The 19241-nt window shown below is 42.6% G+C and overlaps 1 protein-coding gene across 4 annotated transcripts in view; it reads left to right on the top strand.

Annotated features, from left to right (window-relative positions):
* Window positions 1–19241, top strand: part of TCEANC2 (transcription elongation factor A N-terminal and central domain containing 2) — a 42994-nt gene that overhangs the window by 9750 nt on the left and 14003 nt on the right. For all 4 annotated transcript variants that reach the window (XM_005665408.3, XM_013999365.2, XM_003356456.4 and 1 more), the window contains one exon: window positions 5920–6061. In XM_005665408.3, the coding sequence (XP_005665465.1) occupies window positions 5920–6061 (142 nt within the window). The remainder of the gene's footprint in view (window positions 1–5919; window positions 6062–19241) is intronic.

The raw sequence follows: 19241 nt of genomic DNA, 5'->3' as shown, positions 1-19241 counted from the left end.
CTTGTACTTTTATGTTATGGAGATGCCTTCTTCCCTAAACCTCATGAGCCAGCCTCGGCCGCTTCAAACTTTTTTCTCTGCAGCTCTCTCAGCCGTCGTAGAACTGAAGAGAGCTAAAGCCTTGCTCTAGATTAAGCTTTGGCTTTAGTGAACATTGTAGTTCGTTTGATGTATGCAGACCACTAAAGCTTTCTCCGTTATAGCAATAAGACTTTCTCCATGTATGCAATAAGAACATATGCTGTGTTCATTAGAGTAGCACTTTTAATTTTCTTAAAGAACTTTTCCTTTGCATTCACAACTTGGCTAATTGCTTGATGCAAAAGGCCTGCTTTGAACTTGACTCAGCTGTCACATGCTTTCCTCACTAAGCTTGGTCATTTCTAGCTTTTTTTTTTTTTTTTTTTTTTTTTTTTTTTGTCTTTTTTGTCTTTTTGTCTGTTGTTGTTGTTGTTGCTGTTGTTGCTATTTCTTGGGCCGCTCCTGCGGCATATGGAGGTTCCCAGGCTAGGGGTCGAATCGGAGCTGTAGCCACCGGCCTACGCCAGAGCCACAGCAACGCCGGATCCGAGCCGCGTCTGCAACCTACACCACAGCTCACGGCAACGCCGGATCGTTAACCCACTGAGCAGGGCAGGGACCGAACCCGCAACCTCATGGTTCCTAGTTGGATTCGTTAACCACTGCGCCACCACGGGAACTCCCATTTCTAGCTTTTGATTTAAAATGAGAGACAGTGCTACTCTTTCTTTCGCTTGAACACCCGGAGGCCATTGTAGGGCTGTTAACTGACCTGATCTCAGTATTGTCTCAGGGAATAGCAAGCCCAAGGAGATGGAGAGATGGGGAAATGGCCTAGTGGTGGAGCAGTCGGAACATTTATCAGTTAAGTTTATTTTTTATGGGCATGGTTTGTGGCACCCCAAAAGAACCATAATAGTGACATCAGAGATCATTGATCACTGATCAAAGATTATAACAAATACAATAATAACGACCAATAAAAAAGGAGTTCTCTTCATGGCTCAGTGGTTAAAGAACCCGACTAGTATCCAAGAGGATGCAGGTTTGATCTCAGCCCTCACTCCGTGGGTTAAGAATCTGGTGTTGCTGTGAGCTGTGGTGTAGGTTGCAGACACAGCTTGGATCCCTTGTTGCTGTGACTGTGGCGTAGGCAGATAGCCACAGCTCCAGTTCAACCCCTAACCTGGGAACTTACATCTGCTGCACATGCAGCCCTAAAAACAAAAAACAAAAAACAAAAAAAAGAAAGAAAAAGGAAATTAGAGGGAGTTCCTCTTGTGGCTCAGTAGGTTAAGAATCCGACTAGTATTTGTGAGGAAGCACATTTGATCCCTGGCCTTGCTTAGTGGGTTATGGGTCCGGCATTGCCACAAGCTGTGGTGTAGTCACAGATGCAACTTAGATCCCACATTGCTATGGCTGTGGTGTAGTCTGGCAGCTGCAGCTCCCATTCGACCCCTAGCCTGGGAACTTCCATATGCTGTAGGTGTGGCCCTAGCCCTAAAAGGAAAAGGAAACGAAAGAAATTTGGAGTTCCCGTCGTGGCGCAGTGGTTAACGAATCCACTAGGAACCATGAGGTTGCGGGTTCGGTCCCTGCCCCTGCTCAGTGGGTTAACGATCCGGCGTTGCCGTGAGCTGTGGTGTAGGTTGCAGACGCGGCTCGGATCCCGCGTTGCTGTGGCTCTGGCGTAGGCCGGCGGCTACAGCTCTGATTCAACCCCTAGCCTGGGAAGCTCCATATGACACGGGAGCGGCCCAAGAAATAGCAACAACAGCAACAACAACAACAAAAAGACAAAAAAAAAAAAAAAAAAAAAAAAAAAAGAAATTAGAACCTCACTCTTACTGCCGTGTGTGTGTGTGTGTGTGTGTGTGTGTGTGTGTATAATTTTTTAAAAAAAATTATAGTATTTGTACAGCTGAAAAATTAACATAAAAACTGGCCCAGACCAGGGAAAGGGCTTGGCAGAAGTGAGATTTCCCTGTTAAGACACTTCACAATCTAGAGTACACAGGACTTCCAAGGAAAACAATCTCCATTAAAAATGAATTTATGGTCAAAAATTACAAAACTTTACAAGAAAATAAATTACCAGGAGAGCAAATGAGCAGGAAGATGTAACTAATAGAATTTCTTCCCCAAGAAGGACAGATAGGAGAACAGTCTGAAAGAGACTTTAAATATATTTAAAATGTTCACAGAGATAAAGGAATAGGAATGATGAGATAAGAACAAGACAGTATGAAAAGAAAACAGGCAGATTTGGAGGAAAAAACAGAAAATCTGTCCTACAAAAAAAGCTTCTTTGTTGAGGATACTGGTATAGATTTCATTGAATATGTATCTTAAAAATTGTAGAGGCAAACACTAAAATGATAGAAATAGAATGTGTAATTTCCAACCATGAAAAAAAAGATTAAAGAAAACTCAGGCTTTTAAAAGATAAGGGAAAAAAGCAAAGAGAAGGTATGTCCAATATGTCAGTAATCATGATCGATGCAAATGGATTAAACATGCCTATTAAAAGATAGAGATTCTCAGATTGGATGAGGGGGGAGCAAAATAAAGCAGCCATAGGCTGTTAAAGCATAATGACCCAGAAAAGTTGAAAGTAAAGGAATGGAAGACATATGAATATGTAGTGGGAGTTCATCAAAGCAATGCTTATAATAGGAAAAATATGAGGGGGAAAACTCCCTAAAGATCCATTAGGGGAATCGGTTTTTAAATTCTAACATATTTGTATATAAAAATAATGGAATATTATCCAATACTATTAAAATGGATCAACTAGGTTTGTATGTATCCATATGGATAAATCAAGAAAATATATTGTGTGGAAAAAGCAAGTTGCGGAATATGATATTTACACTTCCTTCCTACTGAAAGTACCCCCTCACCTGGCTTCATTTATTTATTTTTCATACCATTTAACACAATATTTTATATTGTAACAGATCATAAAAAGGACTCTGTTTCAACTTTAGCTAAGACCGCTAAAGGCTGAAAACAAAGCAATAGGTATAAAATGACATTCCCAAATGTTATTCTAGATGGTCTTTGCAGAACGTGGGAAGGCAGTACATGGAATTCTGAACCCATCAGCTACCTTAGGCAATAAAGAAAGTTGAAGGAAGAGAGGAGAGAGAGTTCCTTTAGATGAAATGGGAGGTCTGAGGCGTGGTCCCTTGGAGAACTTGACCTCAGTTCTTGGAGTTGGTGGACACAGAGGCCAGACCTGTGCCTGGGAACATCTGAAACCAGAGGGTGGCAGCTCCTACCGTAAGGAGAAGTGGATGCGCGGAGAAGGCTGTCCGCATCAGAGTTGGTCAGGGTGATGATGTAGGCGTAGTGGGGCAAATGCTGGCTGGCCGAGAGTTGAATTAAAGGATCCTTGGAAAGCAGTGGGACCCTCACAGAGAGAATCAGGTTGCCAGAAACTGGAGACTTAGTGTGGACCTATAAGCAGCTGGAAGAGGTCTTGCTACTGTTGTAGGAATTGCAGGTGAAGCTCAACCATGGGAGTTCTACATGGAACCACAAAAGCACCTTCTGAGAGAGTCAGCTTTTAAATGTCTACCCAGTATAGAGAGTGCAGAAACCTGAGCAGTGTAGCATCACGACCCAAAATTAGGCTTTTCCTACCCCTCTCCTCCCCTCCTTTTCCTAGTTTCAAACCTGAAAGGTCAGAGAGCAAAGCAAACAAGCAGATGCGGGAGGAGAGGCAAAGATGGATGGGAAAATAGTGAAGTCAGACATCCCCTTCTTCCACCACGGGCAGCTAAGCTGGACCCCAGCCAGGGAGGGAGTTGAGACCTTTCTGGGGTTGCTTTTTATTGAACTATCACATGCATGTAAAAAAGTGGACAAATCATGAGTGTGTACATCTTAATAAATTTTCACAAAGAACATAACCTGTGTCACCAGTATCCAGCTCAAGAAATAGAATATTGTCTTGTCGTGGCAAAGCAGAAACAAATCTGACTAGGAACCATGAAGTTGCAGGTTTGATCCCTGGCCTTACTCATTGGGTTAAGGATCCGGCATTGCTGTGAGCTGTGGTGTAGGTCACAGATGCACCTCGGATATGGCGTTGCTGTGGCTGTGGTGCAGGCTGGCAGCTACACCTCTGATTAGACCCGTAGCCTGGGAACCTCCATATGCCACGGGTGTGGCCCTAAAAAGACAAAAAGCCAAAAAAATAAAAGAAAGAAATAGAATATTACGAGAAGTCTTTCTGTCCCCTTCCAGACCCTAACTGGGCCCACCTCTGCAGGGTAATGATGATACAAGACAAAAACAAATTTTTATAACTATAAAAGCAGTTTTATTTTTTGTCTCCCAATTTACTATTTAAAAAAATAGTTCTTGAAGTTCCTGTTGTGGCAAAGAGGAAGTGAATCTGACTAGTATCCATGAGGATGTGGGTTCGATCCCTGGCCTCGCTCAGTAGGTCAGGGATCCAGCGTTGCCATGTGCTGTGGTGTAGTTCGAAGACATGGCTCGGATCCTGTGTGTTGCTGTGACTGTAGTAGACTGCAGGTGTAGCTCTGATTCAACCCCTAGCCTGGGAACTTCTATATGCCACGGGTGTGGCCCTAAAAAAGGAAAGGAAAAAAAAAAAACTTAGTTGAAATAATTTCAAAACTACAGAGAAGTTGCGATACAGTACAAAGATCTTCCTTGTTCCTTTCACCCAGATTCCTTAATTGTTAATACTTTACATTTAATGGAAAGACACATGTCAACTTTAAGATGGTAGATTCTTCTAGGAATGGAAGGAAGGGAATGAAAGGTGAAGGGTGTAAAGATACTTGAACTTGAGTTCCTGTTGTGGCGTAGCAGAAACAATCTGACTTGGCCTTGTCCAGTGTGTTAAGGATCTGGCGTTCTGTGAGCTGTGGTGTAGGTCGCAGACATGGCACGGATCCCGGGTTGCTGTGGCTCTGGTGTAGGCCGGCAGCTACAGCTCCGATTAGACCCCTAGCCTGGGAACGTCTATATGCTGTGGGTGCAGCCCTAAAAAGACGAAAAACAAACAAACAAAAGATACTTTACAGTATTTTATTGTTTTATGTGAAATGGCAAGATGTTAACTTTGTTTTCATTGTAAGTAGTGAGTTACTCTACCTTTTTATTTTTTGTTTATTTTTTCTTTTTAAGGGCCACACCCATGGCATATGGAGGTTCCCAGGCTAGGGGTTGAATTGGGGTTGTAGCTGCCGGCCTACACCACAGCTACCAGCAACACCAGAGCCGAGCCACACCTGCGACCTACACCACAGCTCACAGCAATGCCGGATCCTTAACCCACTGAGCGAGTCCAGGGATCAAACCCACGTCCTTATGGATACTAGTCAGATTCGATTCCACCGAACCACAATGGGAACTCCCACTCTACCTTTTCGTGTGTTTGAAGTTTTAAAAAATTCTTTAAACAAAAAAGGGTTTGAATTTTATCATCCAGGAAGTGAGGAGTTGTTGAAGTGTGTGCTTTTTATTGTTGAAATAAATATGTCTTTATGACTTCTCTGCTCTCTGTCCTTGCCTATGAATTAAGACACTTAAGTGAGCCATGGGGTTGATCCACCGCGGCATCGTTTTTCCTTTTCCCTCCTTACTGCCTCTCAGTGCTAAGTGCCCGGTGGTGTCTGACACGGTAAGATTAAAACTTGCACTTTCCTAATAAATGTAACTCTCTTCCTGATTTGCCGTAAGCAGGAGCTGCTTTTAAGCAATTACCCATCATTTGGGGCCATCACACATACTATGCTTTGGTTCAGGTCATAATCAATAATTCATATATCAATAGGAGCCCCATTAGCTCAGGTGAAGGCAGATATCTTTCTAATGAAAATGTTCCATTTTCCAAATGACTTTTCTTTTTCCCAGAGAGTTGTGGTCATAGAAGACATAAAAAGATGGAAAACTATGTTGGAGCTTCCTGATCAAACCAAAGAGAATCTAGTTGAAGTCTTACGAGAATTAAAGAAGAAAATACCGTCCAGGGAAGTGTTAAAATCAACAAGGATTGGTATGTTCCTTCTGAACTTCACGAGATGTGCTTATATTTTGTTTCTTTCCTTCTCCTTTCCTCCCTCCCTCAAACATTAAGTTGTCCATCTTATCAGTGCTTCTCAAACTATCTGTGGTGAGGGACCACTGTTTTAAAAAATTCTCCATTGGTTGCAGACTAATACTCTTATAATAAAATAAAAATTACCAGGAAAGGGAAATTAAAATATGCGAAATACAAGCCCAACTTCTAAGAAAAAAATCAGATTCAATAGATGTAGAATTACTTTGTTAAACTGCTATAAAAATTCCTAAATGTTTACTTCAGTTTCCATACTTACTGCTTGGACTGGTAACTGGCATGATCTGTGGATAACATTTTGGGTGTGCTTGATGCTTAGCGTGCAAAAATGAAGAAGACATGACTCGTGACCTCAAGATCCCTGGGGTTTGGTGGATAAACAAGCATGTAGACAAATGAGAGTAGTAAACTAGTGTAGGCTATTAAAAAAAAAAACAAACCAAAAACATATAGATTATGTCCACAGTACCATTCTGATCTGAACAAGGTATATGCTGGCACAGAGGACAGAGCAGTCACTTCTGTCTGGGGAATTCAGAAAAGGCTCCATAAGCAGAGGTGACATTTCAGTTAAATCTTGGCTTTTCAGTCTTGAGTAGAAATAACATCCGAAGCATGGTTTATAAAAACAAAATGATAGCAGCATTTGCTGCCACATCATTTATTGCAGCATTGGAGCTATTTTAAGAGGTAAGCCAGGAACTACGTTGAATTACCACTTTAGTACAGTACACAACTGTGAATAATACGCGAGGGAGGGCCAACATGTGTTCCTCAAGCTGCTCCTAAGTCCCCAGGGAGTCCAGGGTCGGCCTTCACAGCTGCTGTTCTTGCCCTCACCAGTGCAGCCATTGCCTTCTCTGCCTCCCCTTGACCTCTTGTTCATGAGAAGCAGGAGAGAGAGCAGCTTCAGCCTGGCACTAACAGCTGGTGTGAGCTGTGTGAAATCCCCCTGGGGGCCCCCCGCCAAGAGTCTTGAGAGTTGCACCCCTGTAATATAAACCAGAATCTGAGGAAATTGGATCTTAAAGAACATAAAACCCTATCATTATGGCCAAGGAGATTCTCCCATCTGCTGCTGGATTTTCTCTTTATAGGTTGTGGTCACTAGAGGGCAATAAGACCATTCATTTGAGCAGATAAGGTATTTCCACCAGTAGAGGGAAGTAGTGGTTAATATTTTATGACATGTATACACGTACATATGTGTATGTACATGTTCATATTTAGGCACACTGTAAATACCACTTAAAATCACATCTTAAATATCAACATAATAGGCTGAACTTGTCCTACAAATATAGAGCAGATGATACTTTAAAAAAAATCTTTTCTTTTTGTCCTTGGCATACAATTGGAGTGTTCTTTCAAGAATGGGTGTGTCTCATGTTCAGAGATTTCTATTCAAGAATCATAATGAAACCACAACAAAGGGGTATGGCTTAAGAGCTGGAAACCATCCAACTTTTGAATCTTGACCCTACCCTAAACCTGGCGCAAACCTGAGTTGTATGGAATATAAGAAGTCCTTGGTTCCTTTGTAGTTACATCAGTTGCTACGCTAAAGATTCATTTGGATCATTGCCTGAGAATATTTATATTCTTCCGCCTTTAGCCTCTTGTCTGTTCCTATCCTGTGGGTTATAAGGGACAGATATCTATTGGTACCTTCTTTGCGCTAAGAACTATGCTGGTGTAATAATGAAGGAGAAAGGTATTATCCTCACCTTTTGGGAGCCTGCAGTCTAATGGAAGGACAGGCAGTTTAACAAGACTTTTTCACACAATGTGATGAGTGCTCTGATGATGGGGAGAAGTTAGTCCGAGGAGGATAAGTGTTGGGAGTAGAGAGATGTTAAAGAATGTATCAGGCAGGGTTACATCATGAGAGTTGAACAGAGGGCTGGGGGTGGGAGAGAACATGGTGCACTGCAGAAACTAAAAGAATCGTGGTGTATTCGAAATGTAGTATGCTGGAGAGAGAGTCTGGACCAGTTGGAGAAGGCTCTTTGTAAGCCATTTGAAACTGTTTGGTCTTAGCATGTGTATTGGTTACCTGTCTCTGTGTAAAAATTATCCTCAAATTTAGCAGCTGAAGTATTTCTTATCTTACACAGGTTTACTGAGAGTCAGGAATCTGGGAGCTGCTTGTTTGGGTGCTTCTGGCTCATGGTCTCTTAAGAGGTTATAGTCAAGCTGTTGGCTTGGGCTCTAGTCATCTGAAAGCTTAGCCAGGGCTTGGAGATCTGCTCATAATGGCTCATTTGTGAAATTGCTGGTAGGAGGTCTCAGTTTCTTATCACCTGGGCCTCTCCCTTGGGCTGCTCAGGACGGGTTGGCTGACTTTCCCCAGAATAAGTGATCCAAGAGAACAACCAAGATGGAAGCCATAGTGTCTTCTTTACCACCTAATCTTGAAAGTGACATACTCTCACTTCTGTTATGTTCTATTGATCACGCAGACCAACCTGGGTACCGTCTGGGAGACAACTGCACACAGGTTATGAATACCAAGAGGTGAGGCTCAGTGCGGGCTGTCTTGTAGCCTGGCTATCGCACATGTATTTCTTTTTTTTTTAACCTAGATATATTCTACCTTCTGGAACTGCAGATATATGTTCATTTACAGAAGTTTTACAACCATTATCTCTTCAAAAGCACACCTCTCTTTCATTCTCTCTAGTCATTTGTTCTGGGATTCTATAATTAAAAGTATGCTAGACCTTTTATTTTAGCTTGAATGTCCTCTTGTCTCACATAGAATTCTGAGCAATTTCTTTAGGTATATGTCTTCCAAGTCACTGATTCTCTTTTCAGTTGACTCTAATTTGTTATTTCACCCATTCATTGAGTTCTTTCAAAAACTATTTTTTATTTTTACAAATTTTCTTTTACCCCGAAAATCTGTTTCTTTTAAATGTTATTTGTATATACTTGTGATTGTGCCTTTTATTTCTTTTAGCATTTAATGTATAGTTCTTCTGTATTCTTCTGACTGTTCTAGTAATTGAAATCCTTGGGATTTAAACCCGTTGTTATTGTTTCTGCTGACTCTCTTGGTGCTTGCCTTCCCATGTGCTTCTTGATTTGTAATTGTGAGCTCGTTATTTTCTTCCGATCTGTGGGAATTCTGTGGGGCTAAATCGGAAAACCTTCCCTGGTGAAGGGATTAGCTTCTTTTTTTGTTTGTGCCAGTAGTCAAGGATGACTTAGGACCTGAAATGCGTTAGCACAGCTCTCAAGGATCCTAACTCAGGATCAGAGTCCCAGAATTAGCTCTCCCACCTCACCACTGGCCCTAAGCTAAGTATTTCAGTAGTGTTGCTGTTAACATCCACCCTTAGGTTAACCCCACCCCTTTAGCCTCCACTTACTGTTTTTTGAAGTGGTTTTTATCCAGAATCTGGTTGTGTGGCAGTGACAGGGTAGCTTTAGTCCACTGTAAAGCCTCGGACCCTAGAGAGAATAAGTGGTGGTTATTGAAGGATCTTTGAATGGAGGAGTGACATATTCAGCTCTGCAGTTTAGAAAACTCTGTCTGCCACGTGGGAAAAGTGTTGGAGAAAAACACACCTAGAGGCAGGAAGCCCCTTTGAGAAGCTACTGCAATATCTGGATGAGAAATGAGGATGGCCTGGATGGGGTAGTCGTCAGGAGGGTGGAGAAATGTGGTTGGAATCAAGAGTCGTAAATACAGTAAAACCCAAAGGACCTGAAGGTGGATTGGATGTTGGGAATGAAGATAAGAGAGTAAAGGCTGAGGCCCAGATTTCTGGTCTAGGCAGCAAGGCGGATGGCAGCACCTTTCATTAAGATAGGAAGCAGGTTGCGGGGGGATAATAAGTTCAGTTTTAGACTTAACTGTGTTTGGCAAACTGTGGGGGATCCAAGAGGAAGTGTCCAGCAGGATGTTGGCTGTACGAGGCTAACGCTAAGGAGGAACGGAACGGAGCAAATAGATACCTGAGGGTCAGCAGCGTGTAGTCAGACCTGAGGCAGTAGCCTGGGAAGAGTACGTACGAAAGTGAGGAGCCGAGCCCCAATCCTGAAGCACACCCGTGTGCAAGAGACTTGTAGGAGACGGGGGTGTGACCAGGAACAGGAGAGAGCCTGTCATGGAGTGGGAAGGAGTGCTTCTGAGGAGGGGATTGGTCAGCAGTGTCTATTGTTGTCAAAGGGCCAAATAAGCTAATTCTAAAAATTGCACATTGGATTTTGCAAAGTAAGGCCAAATGATGATGATTTTGGTAAGGACTGTTTCAAAGGCAGGGTTAAGGGCAGAAGCTTGAAGAGTGAGCAGGAGGTAAGGAAATGAAACCGAAAATAGTCAACTCTTTTTCAAGAAGTTTGGTGTTGAAAGGAAAGAGAGAGGCAGCAGTATCAGAAAGGGCATGTGGGATTGAAGAAAGTTCTGATTTTTAAAATAGGAGAGAATCTAACCTATTGAGTGACAGGTTCATAGGGAGACCTTTGCAGGGAGAATGGACCAGACTTTGCAGGGATCGACCGTAGAGATGAGATGCCTCTTATTTTGTTGCCACTCATTCCCTCCTGACTGGCTCTTTCTGCCTTCAGATGCACTTAAATCTTCCCCTTTAACTCTCTGCTTTTTTTTTTTTTTTTTTTAGACGCCTTGTTTGTCTTCTTTCTTTTATAGCCAAATTCCTTGAAAAACTATTAATAATCACAACTCCCATTTCTGCCCCTCCCACTCCTTCATTAAATTATTTCCATGTTGGAGTTCCCGTCATGGCGCAGTGGTTAAGGAATCCGACTAGGAACTAGAAGGTTGCGGGTTCGATCCCTGCCCTTGCTCAGTGGGTTAACGATCCGGCGTTGCCGTGAGCTGTGGTGTAGGTCGCAGACGCGGCTCGGATCCTGCGTTGCTGTGGCTCTGGCGTAGGCCGGTGGCTACAGCTCCGATTCGACCCCTAGCCTGGGAACCTCCATATGCCGTGAGAGCGGCCCAAGAAATGGTAAAAAGACCAAAAAAAAAAAAAAAAAAAAAATTATTTTCATGTTGGCTTCTCCCACAACCACCATTCTCTCTCAGGACACAATTATTTCCTTCTATCCAAATCCAATAGCCTTGTCTAGTTCTCATCTTCCCAGAACCATGAATTTGAAACCATTGATTGCTCCCTTTTCTGTTGACATAAATGACACAGAACTTGTTGCCAATTCTTTATCTATTTTTTAAATGTTTATTTCCTTCAAGCCCTTATCTGAGTTTGTAATTACTTATTTAATTATTTACTTAGTTGTTTTTTCTTTGCTATACAGCAACTCTCTGCCAGCAGGACCATGCAATGTATTTTACTCATCAATGCGCTTTAAGCATTAGTGTGGCATATGGCAGAAGCTTATGATATGAATGAAATCAAATGAATGAAAATGATAATTTCAAGCAAAATTTTCTCCATGGCCCTTTCTAGCATTCTCTGTTCCTATTTCTTGCCTGTCTCTGTTTCTTCTTTGTGCCCTGATTTCTTACAGGGGGTACTTTTCCATAAACCTCAGACCTCAGTCTTTGGTTGCTGCTTTAGAGCACTTAGCCAGAGAGGCTGTCCAGTTCTCGAGCTTAACTGAGGCGTTAATTCAGACAACTCTTGGGTGTACAGCTCCTATCCTGATCTATCTCTGAATCTTAGATTTTTTTGAAAACTTTGTTCCAATTTATATTGCTAATGTTTTCTTAAAATCTTACTAATTTAATAGGTGAAAATAGCATCCTGTTTTCATTTGCTGCATATAATGAATTGTTTTCTCTGTGTTTGTTGGTCCTTTGCCCTTTTTTTGTGAATTATTTGCGTTCTTTGTCCATGTACTGTTAAGATCTTATAGTTTTTGCTATCTGTTTCTGAACTTAATAAATGTCCATGTCCTAAACTCTTAAATCCATTTAGCTACTTGGATTATAAACAAGGAAATTCAGACTCAGAGTGATGAAGTGACTTATCCAGGGCCACATAGTGAGTTAGCCCCAGAGGTGTAATGAGAACCCAGGTCTCTTGGGGCAGTGTGCTTTCTTGGTTAGCAGGCTGCCTTTGTGCCCTGAACTCCAGCCATATGTGCCTTTGTTTTATTGGACATCTCTACCATTCTACCGTTCTACCATCTGCTCAAGCCCTCTTTTAAATCAGAATTTAGTGCCTTTTCTTGTGTACTTCAAATGGGAATTTTCTCCTAGTATTCCCATTTAGTCAGTGTTTGCTCTGACATAAACTCTTTAGGTGAAAATGTCCAGCAAGCGGTTGGAGATGTAGGATGGCAACTCAGATGAGAGTTTGCAACTAAAAATATGTATTTGGAAGACATTTGCCGGGAAGCCTTTGCTTAAAATCACGAAAGTAGACGAATCCTCTGAGTAAAAGAAAATATTAAAGGGCTGAAAGATTGAACTGGGGAGAATGTTCGTGGTGGGGAAGTGGGGAGAGGAAGAGGAGCCGATGAAGAGGCAGAGGGAGTGTAATTAGGGAGGGGAGAGAAGCTGGCAGTGCAGTGATGTGCGGGCTAAGGAGGAGATCATTTTGAGAGGCAGGGGAAGTGAGTGGCCTCACTGTCTGGGAAATTGAGGGCCAGCCAAGCAGAAGCCTGGTTTATTATAAAAGGAAACCAGCGGACAAGGGGTATCGAGTGAACGGCTGATGAGGCAGTGCAGTTAGGCCTTGCACTCTCAACCTTATAGGCACAGAGGCTCTACTTTTGCAATACTGTAGATATACATATTCTGGGAAGAGTTTTAAGTCAATCACATTGATCTGATTTCCATTTGTGATTGATCAACAACAAAAAACCCTCTCCTTACAAAGTGCTTTCACATCTGTGACTTCATTGGATTGATATAGCAGTTCTGTAAGGTAAATATTATTTTCTCATTTCACAAATGGGAACGCCGAGGCTTAGAGAGTTTAAAGTAACTTGCCCCAGGTCAGAAAACCAGATACTAAGTGACAAAGCTAAGATGGTCTTATGCCATATCATGCTGCCTCCGGAAACCCAGAGGTGCACTTTTGTCTGTGGCAGGCTCTTACTTCTCCTTTAAGACCCAGACAAAGCATAATCTCTATGAAGCTAAAAATGTGTCTTACTCAACATTCTGTCCCAATGTGGAATGAATAAATGAGTTAGTGAATGAATGGGTATGTGATTTGTTTTTTGTTTGGCTGTTTGTTTGTTTTGCTTTTTAGGGCCGCACTCACAGCATATGGAGGTTCCCAGGCTAGGGGTCTAATCGGAGCTGCAGCCTCCAGCCTACGCCAGAGCCACAGCAAACACCAGATCCGAGCCACGTCTGTGACCTACACCACAGCTCACAGCAACGCTGGATCCTTAACCCACTGAACGAGGCCAGGGATCAAACTTGCGTCCTCATGAATACTAGTCAGATTCGTTTCCTCTGGGCTATTACGGGAACTCTGAATGGGTAGGTGATTTGACTTTTCCAAGTTCATGGAACAAATTAGTGGCAAGAACCTTTCAAATAGCCTTCTCTTCTCAGATAGTCCCATAGATTCCCATTGCTTCAGCAATCCTGAACTAGTGATTAGCTCCTGTATTCATTTTCTATGAATAGTGCCATAACAAATCGCCAGAAAATTAGTGAGTCAAAAAAATACAGATTTATTATCTTACATTTCTGTGGGTTAGAAGTCTCAGTGAGCTAAAATCAAGGTGTCAGCAGGGCTGCATTTCTTTTCTGGAGTCTCGGGGGAGAATCTGTTTTTGCCTTTTCCTGTTTCTAGAAGCCATCTGCTGTCTGTGGTTTGTGATTCTCTTCCTCCATCTCCAGAACTGGCAATGGTGAGTTGAATTCTTCTTGCACCTCATCTTCTCTGACCCACTCTTGGGTCTCTTCTGCCTTTAAGGACTCATGTGATTATATCGGGCCCACCTAGGTAATCCAGGCTCATCTCCGCATCTCGGGGTCCTTAACTTTAATCACATATGCGAAGTCCCTTTTTCCTGGTCAGGTCACATATCCACAGGTTCTGAGGATCAGGACATGGATGTCTTTGGGGACCATTATTTTGCCCACCAGAGCCCTCAAATTATGCTGTGCTCTTTCAGGTTCTATGCTCTTGTTCACTCTACTGCATGCCAAGACTCAGGACAAAAATTGCCTCTTTCTTGGTATTCCCTGGCCCATCTGCCAGCCGAATTAACTCCTCTGTCCTCCCTGGAGTTCCTCCTTGAATCCTGTCTTAGGACCTGTAACACATTGGTGCTCTTATTTTTGTCTAGGTGTCTCTTCCTGTGCCTAGACCTACCTGGGTTTCCTTGAGTAAAGGGCTGTGTCTCACCCAACATTCTATCCCAAAGTCTAGCATCGGGCCTGGTACTTACCAAGTATTTGATAATGTTTATTAAAGGAGCAAAAGACTACTTCTGCAGGGAATTTGTCTTAAAATAGTGTGCTGGGATGCAGAAATCCCCTACTCTTAAACTCAGGGGACTTGACCTAGATCATAAGACCAGCCAGTGGCACTGCTTGCTTTAAAACGTAAACTTCACGGAGCAAATAATGACTTTTTGCAGATCATTAACTTCCTCGATACAGCTACTGACCAGCTTATGACCTTGGGGAAAGGTCATGGGCCTCATTTTTTTCATCTGAATCAGGAAGAGGTAGGAATGTGTGGTCATCAGAAGCAACAGTATAGGGTTAAAACCTGAGCTCTGGGGCCAAACTGCCTGTGTTTGCAACTTGGCCCTGCTTCTTTTTTGCCATGTCCTGCACAGGTTCCTTAACCTCTTAGTTCCTCAGGTTCTTTACCTGTCAAATGGAGGATCATAATAGCCCCTACCTCGTAGTGTTATTCTGAGAATTCAGTGAGTTAAACATAAAGCATTAAATGCAGTGGCTCACCGACTTTATGATTGTAATCACAAAATTCCCTTTGTGATCTAAAGTTTATCATTTTGTCTTGCTTTTTCTAGAAGAGGGTTCCCTAGGCCTCCTCTCTTTTTTTCTTCCTCAGACTGAATGCCTTCTCTGCTGTCACTCTGCCCTCTGTCACCCTCTTGCTGGCAAATCTTGCACCCCCACTCCCTTCCAGGGCTCCCTTATGGCCCTGCCCTTCTTGGGGTAGTTTCCCAAGTGTTGGAAGAACCTCCTGACAGTCTCAGTGGGGCTTCCCTGGGAGTATCTATGGGGTGTACTGCCCCCTGCAGGTCAGGAGCAGTAATTCCCGTGCTCTGGCCTTTTTGCTGACGTTTTCGGCCTTTTGGCCACCTCTCAGCACCCCTTGTGCTCTTCCGATTTAGAAATATCAAGAAGGTGAACAACACTATCTCAACAAAACTTTATTGAGAAATCCCTGCATGCCAATCCGTACAGACAGAGGAGGACAGAGTGTTAGGGTTAAGTGTGCAGGCTCTGGAGTCAAGCTGCTTGTGCACAGATCCTGCTTCCATGCTTACTGTCTATGAGACCTTGGGCAAGTTGCTTTGCTGGACTTAAGTTTCTTATTTGTAAAAACAGATATAATAATAGTATTTAATTCATTGTTACGAAAGTTAAATGAGATAATTCCTATAAAATATGGAGTAGCGAGTAAGAAGAATTCTTAGCAATGGTTAAGACTGAGAAACTTCTCATTTCCCCAGCACTTGTGGATTCAATTCTTTACAGTATAGTTCCATTATTTTGTTTGCAGTTGTGTGATTTTCCCAATCAGCTGCATCCATATTCAAATGTTAGTACAAAAGCAATTTGAAAGCCAAATGTAAATGTTTTTCTTTGTTTAAAATTTAACTGTTTGATTCAGTTCAGCAAACATTTCTTGATTGTTCTTTGGTAGGCACTGTGCTAGGAGCTAGAAATATAAGTTGGAGCAAGATATGGGGATCTGTCCTTAAGATGATTCTATCAAGTTTAGAGAGAAAAGTGGACATTTAAACCTTGGCAGAGGGGACGTGTGAGCTAAGGTACAGAAGTGTAAGAAGGCCAGACAGCCTGACCCAAAATGAGGGCATGCAAGCTGCTCTCTATGGCTAGTACTTAGCACCTGGAGGCAGAGGGGTAGGAAAGCTGCGACCGAGGGCAGGAAGGAGAGAGAGAAAAATGGTGAGAGGTGGCCAAAGGCGTTCCAGGTCATTGAAGGCTTGAATCTGTACTTAGAAATTAATTTGAGGACAGTGGAGAGAGCCATTGAAGGACTTCTGGTATAGGGAATGATGTGATCAAATTGCATTTTTAAAAGGTTAATTTGGAGTTTCTGCGTAGCTCAATGGGTTAAGTATCTAGCATTGTCATTGTGGTGGCTCTGGTCATTGCTGTGGCACAGGTTCAGTCCCTGGCCCAGGAACTGCCACATCGTGGGCATGGCAAACAAACAAACAAACAAACAAACAAAAAAACCCTGTAAAAGGTTAATTCGACTTTGGTGTAGAGAATGAGTTGAAGAAGACCAGTCTGGGGACAGAGATTGGTTAGTTAGTCATTAAGAAGTAATGGAGACGTGATGAGAACCTGGGCAGCAGTGAGAATAAAGAGGGGCGTGAAGACAAGGAAAAGATACAGAAATGTTAAGGAGCCTAAAAGGACGGCCGAGTGCTAGTGCCATGTGTGACAAGACATGCAAGAGGAAGGACTGAAGGGGATAATGATGAGTTCCATTTTCCATTGTGGAAATGCTGAGCTAGAGGTGCTTGCAAAATAAGCCAGAGGAGATGTCCAGTAGGGGTCTGGCTATCTGGGTCTTGCGCTCAGTGAGAGCCTTTGGCCTGGAGATACATATTTGGGAGTCGTCTGCTTGCAGGTAGCAACTGGACCACAGGAGTGGGTAAGGTTTCTCAGGGAGAACAGGTGGAGAAAGAAGAGAAGAGGCCGAGGACTGTGCCCCACCTGGGGTTCACAGATAATTGAAGGTTGAGCAAGTCATATGTAGCCAGGTGAAGAGATGGAGAAGGAAGAGGAGACCCAGTAAGAGGTGGTATCTCAAAAAGTAGTGGAGGAGGATATTTCAGAGGCAATCAGGCAGCATCAGGATGGAGAAGGCCCACTGGATTCAACAAGTAGAAGGACTCCTTTTGAGGGACTCCTGCAGCTTCGTTTCTCTCAGGGAACGCTGGATCAACAGTGCCTTTCTTGGGGAGAGAGAAGGATAGGGTGAGGTGCACACGAAAGGAAGGACCTCCATTCCAGAGAAACCTGAAGGTGCCTCCAGGAGAGCATATCCTGCCATGAGGGTTGCCTACAGGTCGAGCGACCCGCGAGACTGTGAGCTCAACTGGAGATGCATGCAGTTCCGCTACTCAGGGGAGAACCTTGTTAGTAATTTCATTATAAATTCTTCTAGACTCTTTTTCGCAGCATATAAACAAATACATGTATTTATATTTCTATACACACGAATGTAATTTTAAAGATAAATATTGGCTTATACGCTGTGCATGCTCTTCTGCGAAACCGAATAACCATCTTCCATGTTGCTACCTGTAAAGCTATTGCAGACTTTAATGGCTGCAGAGTATTCATTATTTGCATGGACTATAATTCATTTAACAAATTGGACCCTTAATGATGAGCTTGTCAGTTGTTTCTAGCTTTTTGGTGATGCATCCAGCACTTCAATGAATATTCTTGTACCCAGATCTTTGCACACTTTGGCAGGGTGAGTGTTGGTTAAATTCCAGGGGCGGTGTCTCACTCACTGTCTACCCTCAGCAGCAGGCAGTAAGTACTAAAATGTCCTGCATTGAGGTTTTTGAGGTCCTATGGTATCTCATTTACCCTTGTATTTTTAGCATCTACAACAGTGACCAACAGCACAAAATCTTGTTTTCTGAATGAATAATCTCAAGGAGATGGAGAGCTTTACCCAAAAAAGGAAAGTGTTGAGTACTGACTTCAGCTTTTAAGTGGCCTGTGTTTCAGAAGCTCCTCCAGCATGGCCAGTGCGGAAGCACCTTGAGACACTTCTAATGCGGGCTCTGCATTCCTCCCCTTCCTCCTGCTTCTTGTGATGAACGTTGATGCCTCTCCCCATGCAGGAGAAAGACTAGATAAAAATTCTTGATAGACAATTGGTTAGACTCTTTTCTTCCCTTCAGAATTTTTTCTCACCTCCAGGATGCTCTTCCGAGAACCTTTAAAGCAGGACATTGTCTTGTTCAGCCCCGCTTGACTAGTGCCTAGCGTTCTGCCTGGTACAAAGGGTGGGCCTTCAGGAGATGTGTGGGGAGTAAATAAATCAAGCAAGTGGAGGGCTATTGCAGTTGGCATAATCTGAGAGATTTCTAAATGTTTTGCCCATTTTCTGAAATTCACATCCTTTTCCCCACTTCCTTTTGTTCATTGGTGCCTCTTTTACTATATACCAAATTTTATATATAATAGGGTTTGTTCCTGAGCTTCATTTTTTATTCCGTAGAGCTACCCATCTATTTTTTTGGTGCCAGTCCATATAATTTTAGTTGCTGTATAATATGTTCTCATATCTTATAAGGTTGGTTAGATCTCATAATTTCTCTTTTTCAAAATAGTATTTTATATTTGTTTTTATAAAATAAGTCTAAAGATATCTGAATGTATTCTAATAAAAACAGCCTGTTGAGACTTTTTATTGTAATTACATCTACAAATTAGTTTCTGTATTGGCATCTCTATACTAGTCTTTCCATATTATATGGTATATTTCCCCTTTCATTCAAAATTTCTGTTATGTATGTTAGTAAAAATAAATGCATTTTTCATCTGGGTTGCTCCTTCACCAACATTTACCGAGCACCCACTCTCCTGAAACCCACCTTCTGCCAGTGTGCTTTCTGCTGGAGATACAAAGATGAATGTGTCACAGCTCTTGCCCTCAAGGAGCTTTCTCTGGTGGGCAAGAGCAGTAATTGATCCGATAATTACAACTAATTACAGTAGGTACTGTGAGGAACAGAAGCACAGAGGAAAGGGACCAGCCAAGACTGGGGATTATTGAGGAAGACTTCCTGGAGGAGGAAAGTGCTGCACGGAGTCTCAAAGGCAGAATGGAAGTTAACCGGATGAAGAGAGAAGCAGGGGTATTCCAGGCAGACGGAATGTTCATTGGAGTGTATGTTCCAAAGTAAAGAGGCAAACACAATATCAGAGTGTCTGAGGAGCTGCAGGTGGCTGGAGTAT

This window comes from Sus scrofa, chromosome 6, assembly GCF_000003025.6.
Source record: "Sus scrofa isolate TJ Tabasco breed Duroc chromosome 6, Sscrofa11.1, whole genome shotgun sequence".
Taxonomy (NCBI): domain Eukaryota; kingdom Metazoa; phylum Chordata; class Mammalia; order Artiodactyla; family Suidae; genus Sus; species Sus scrofa.
Note: the sequence above shows the minus strand (reverse complement) of the source record. Positions and strands in the feature narration are given on the sequence as shown.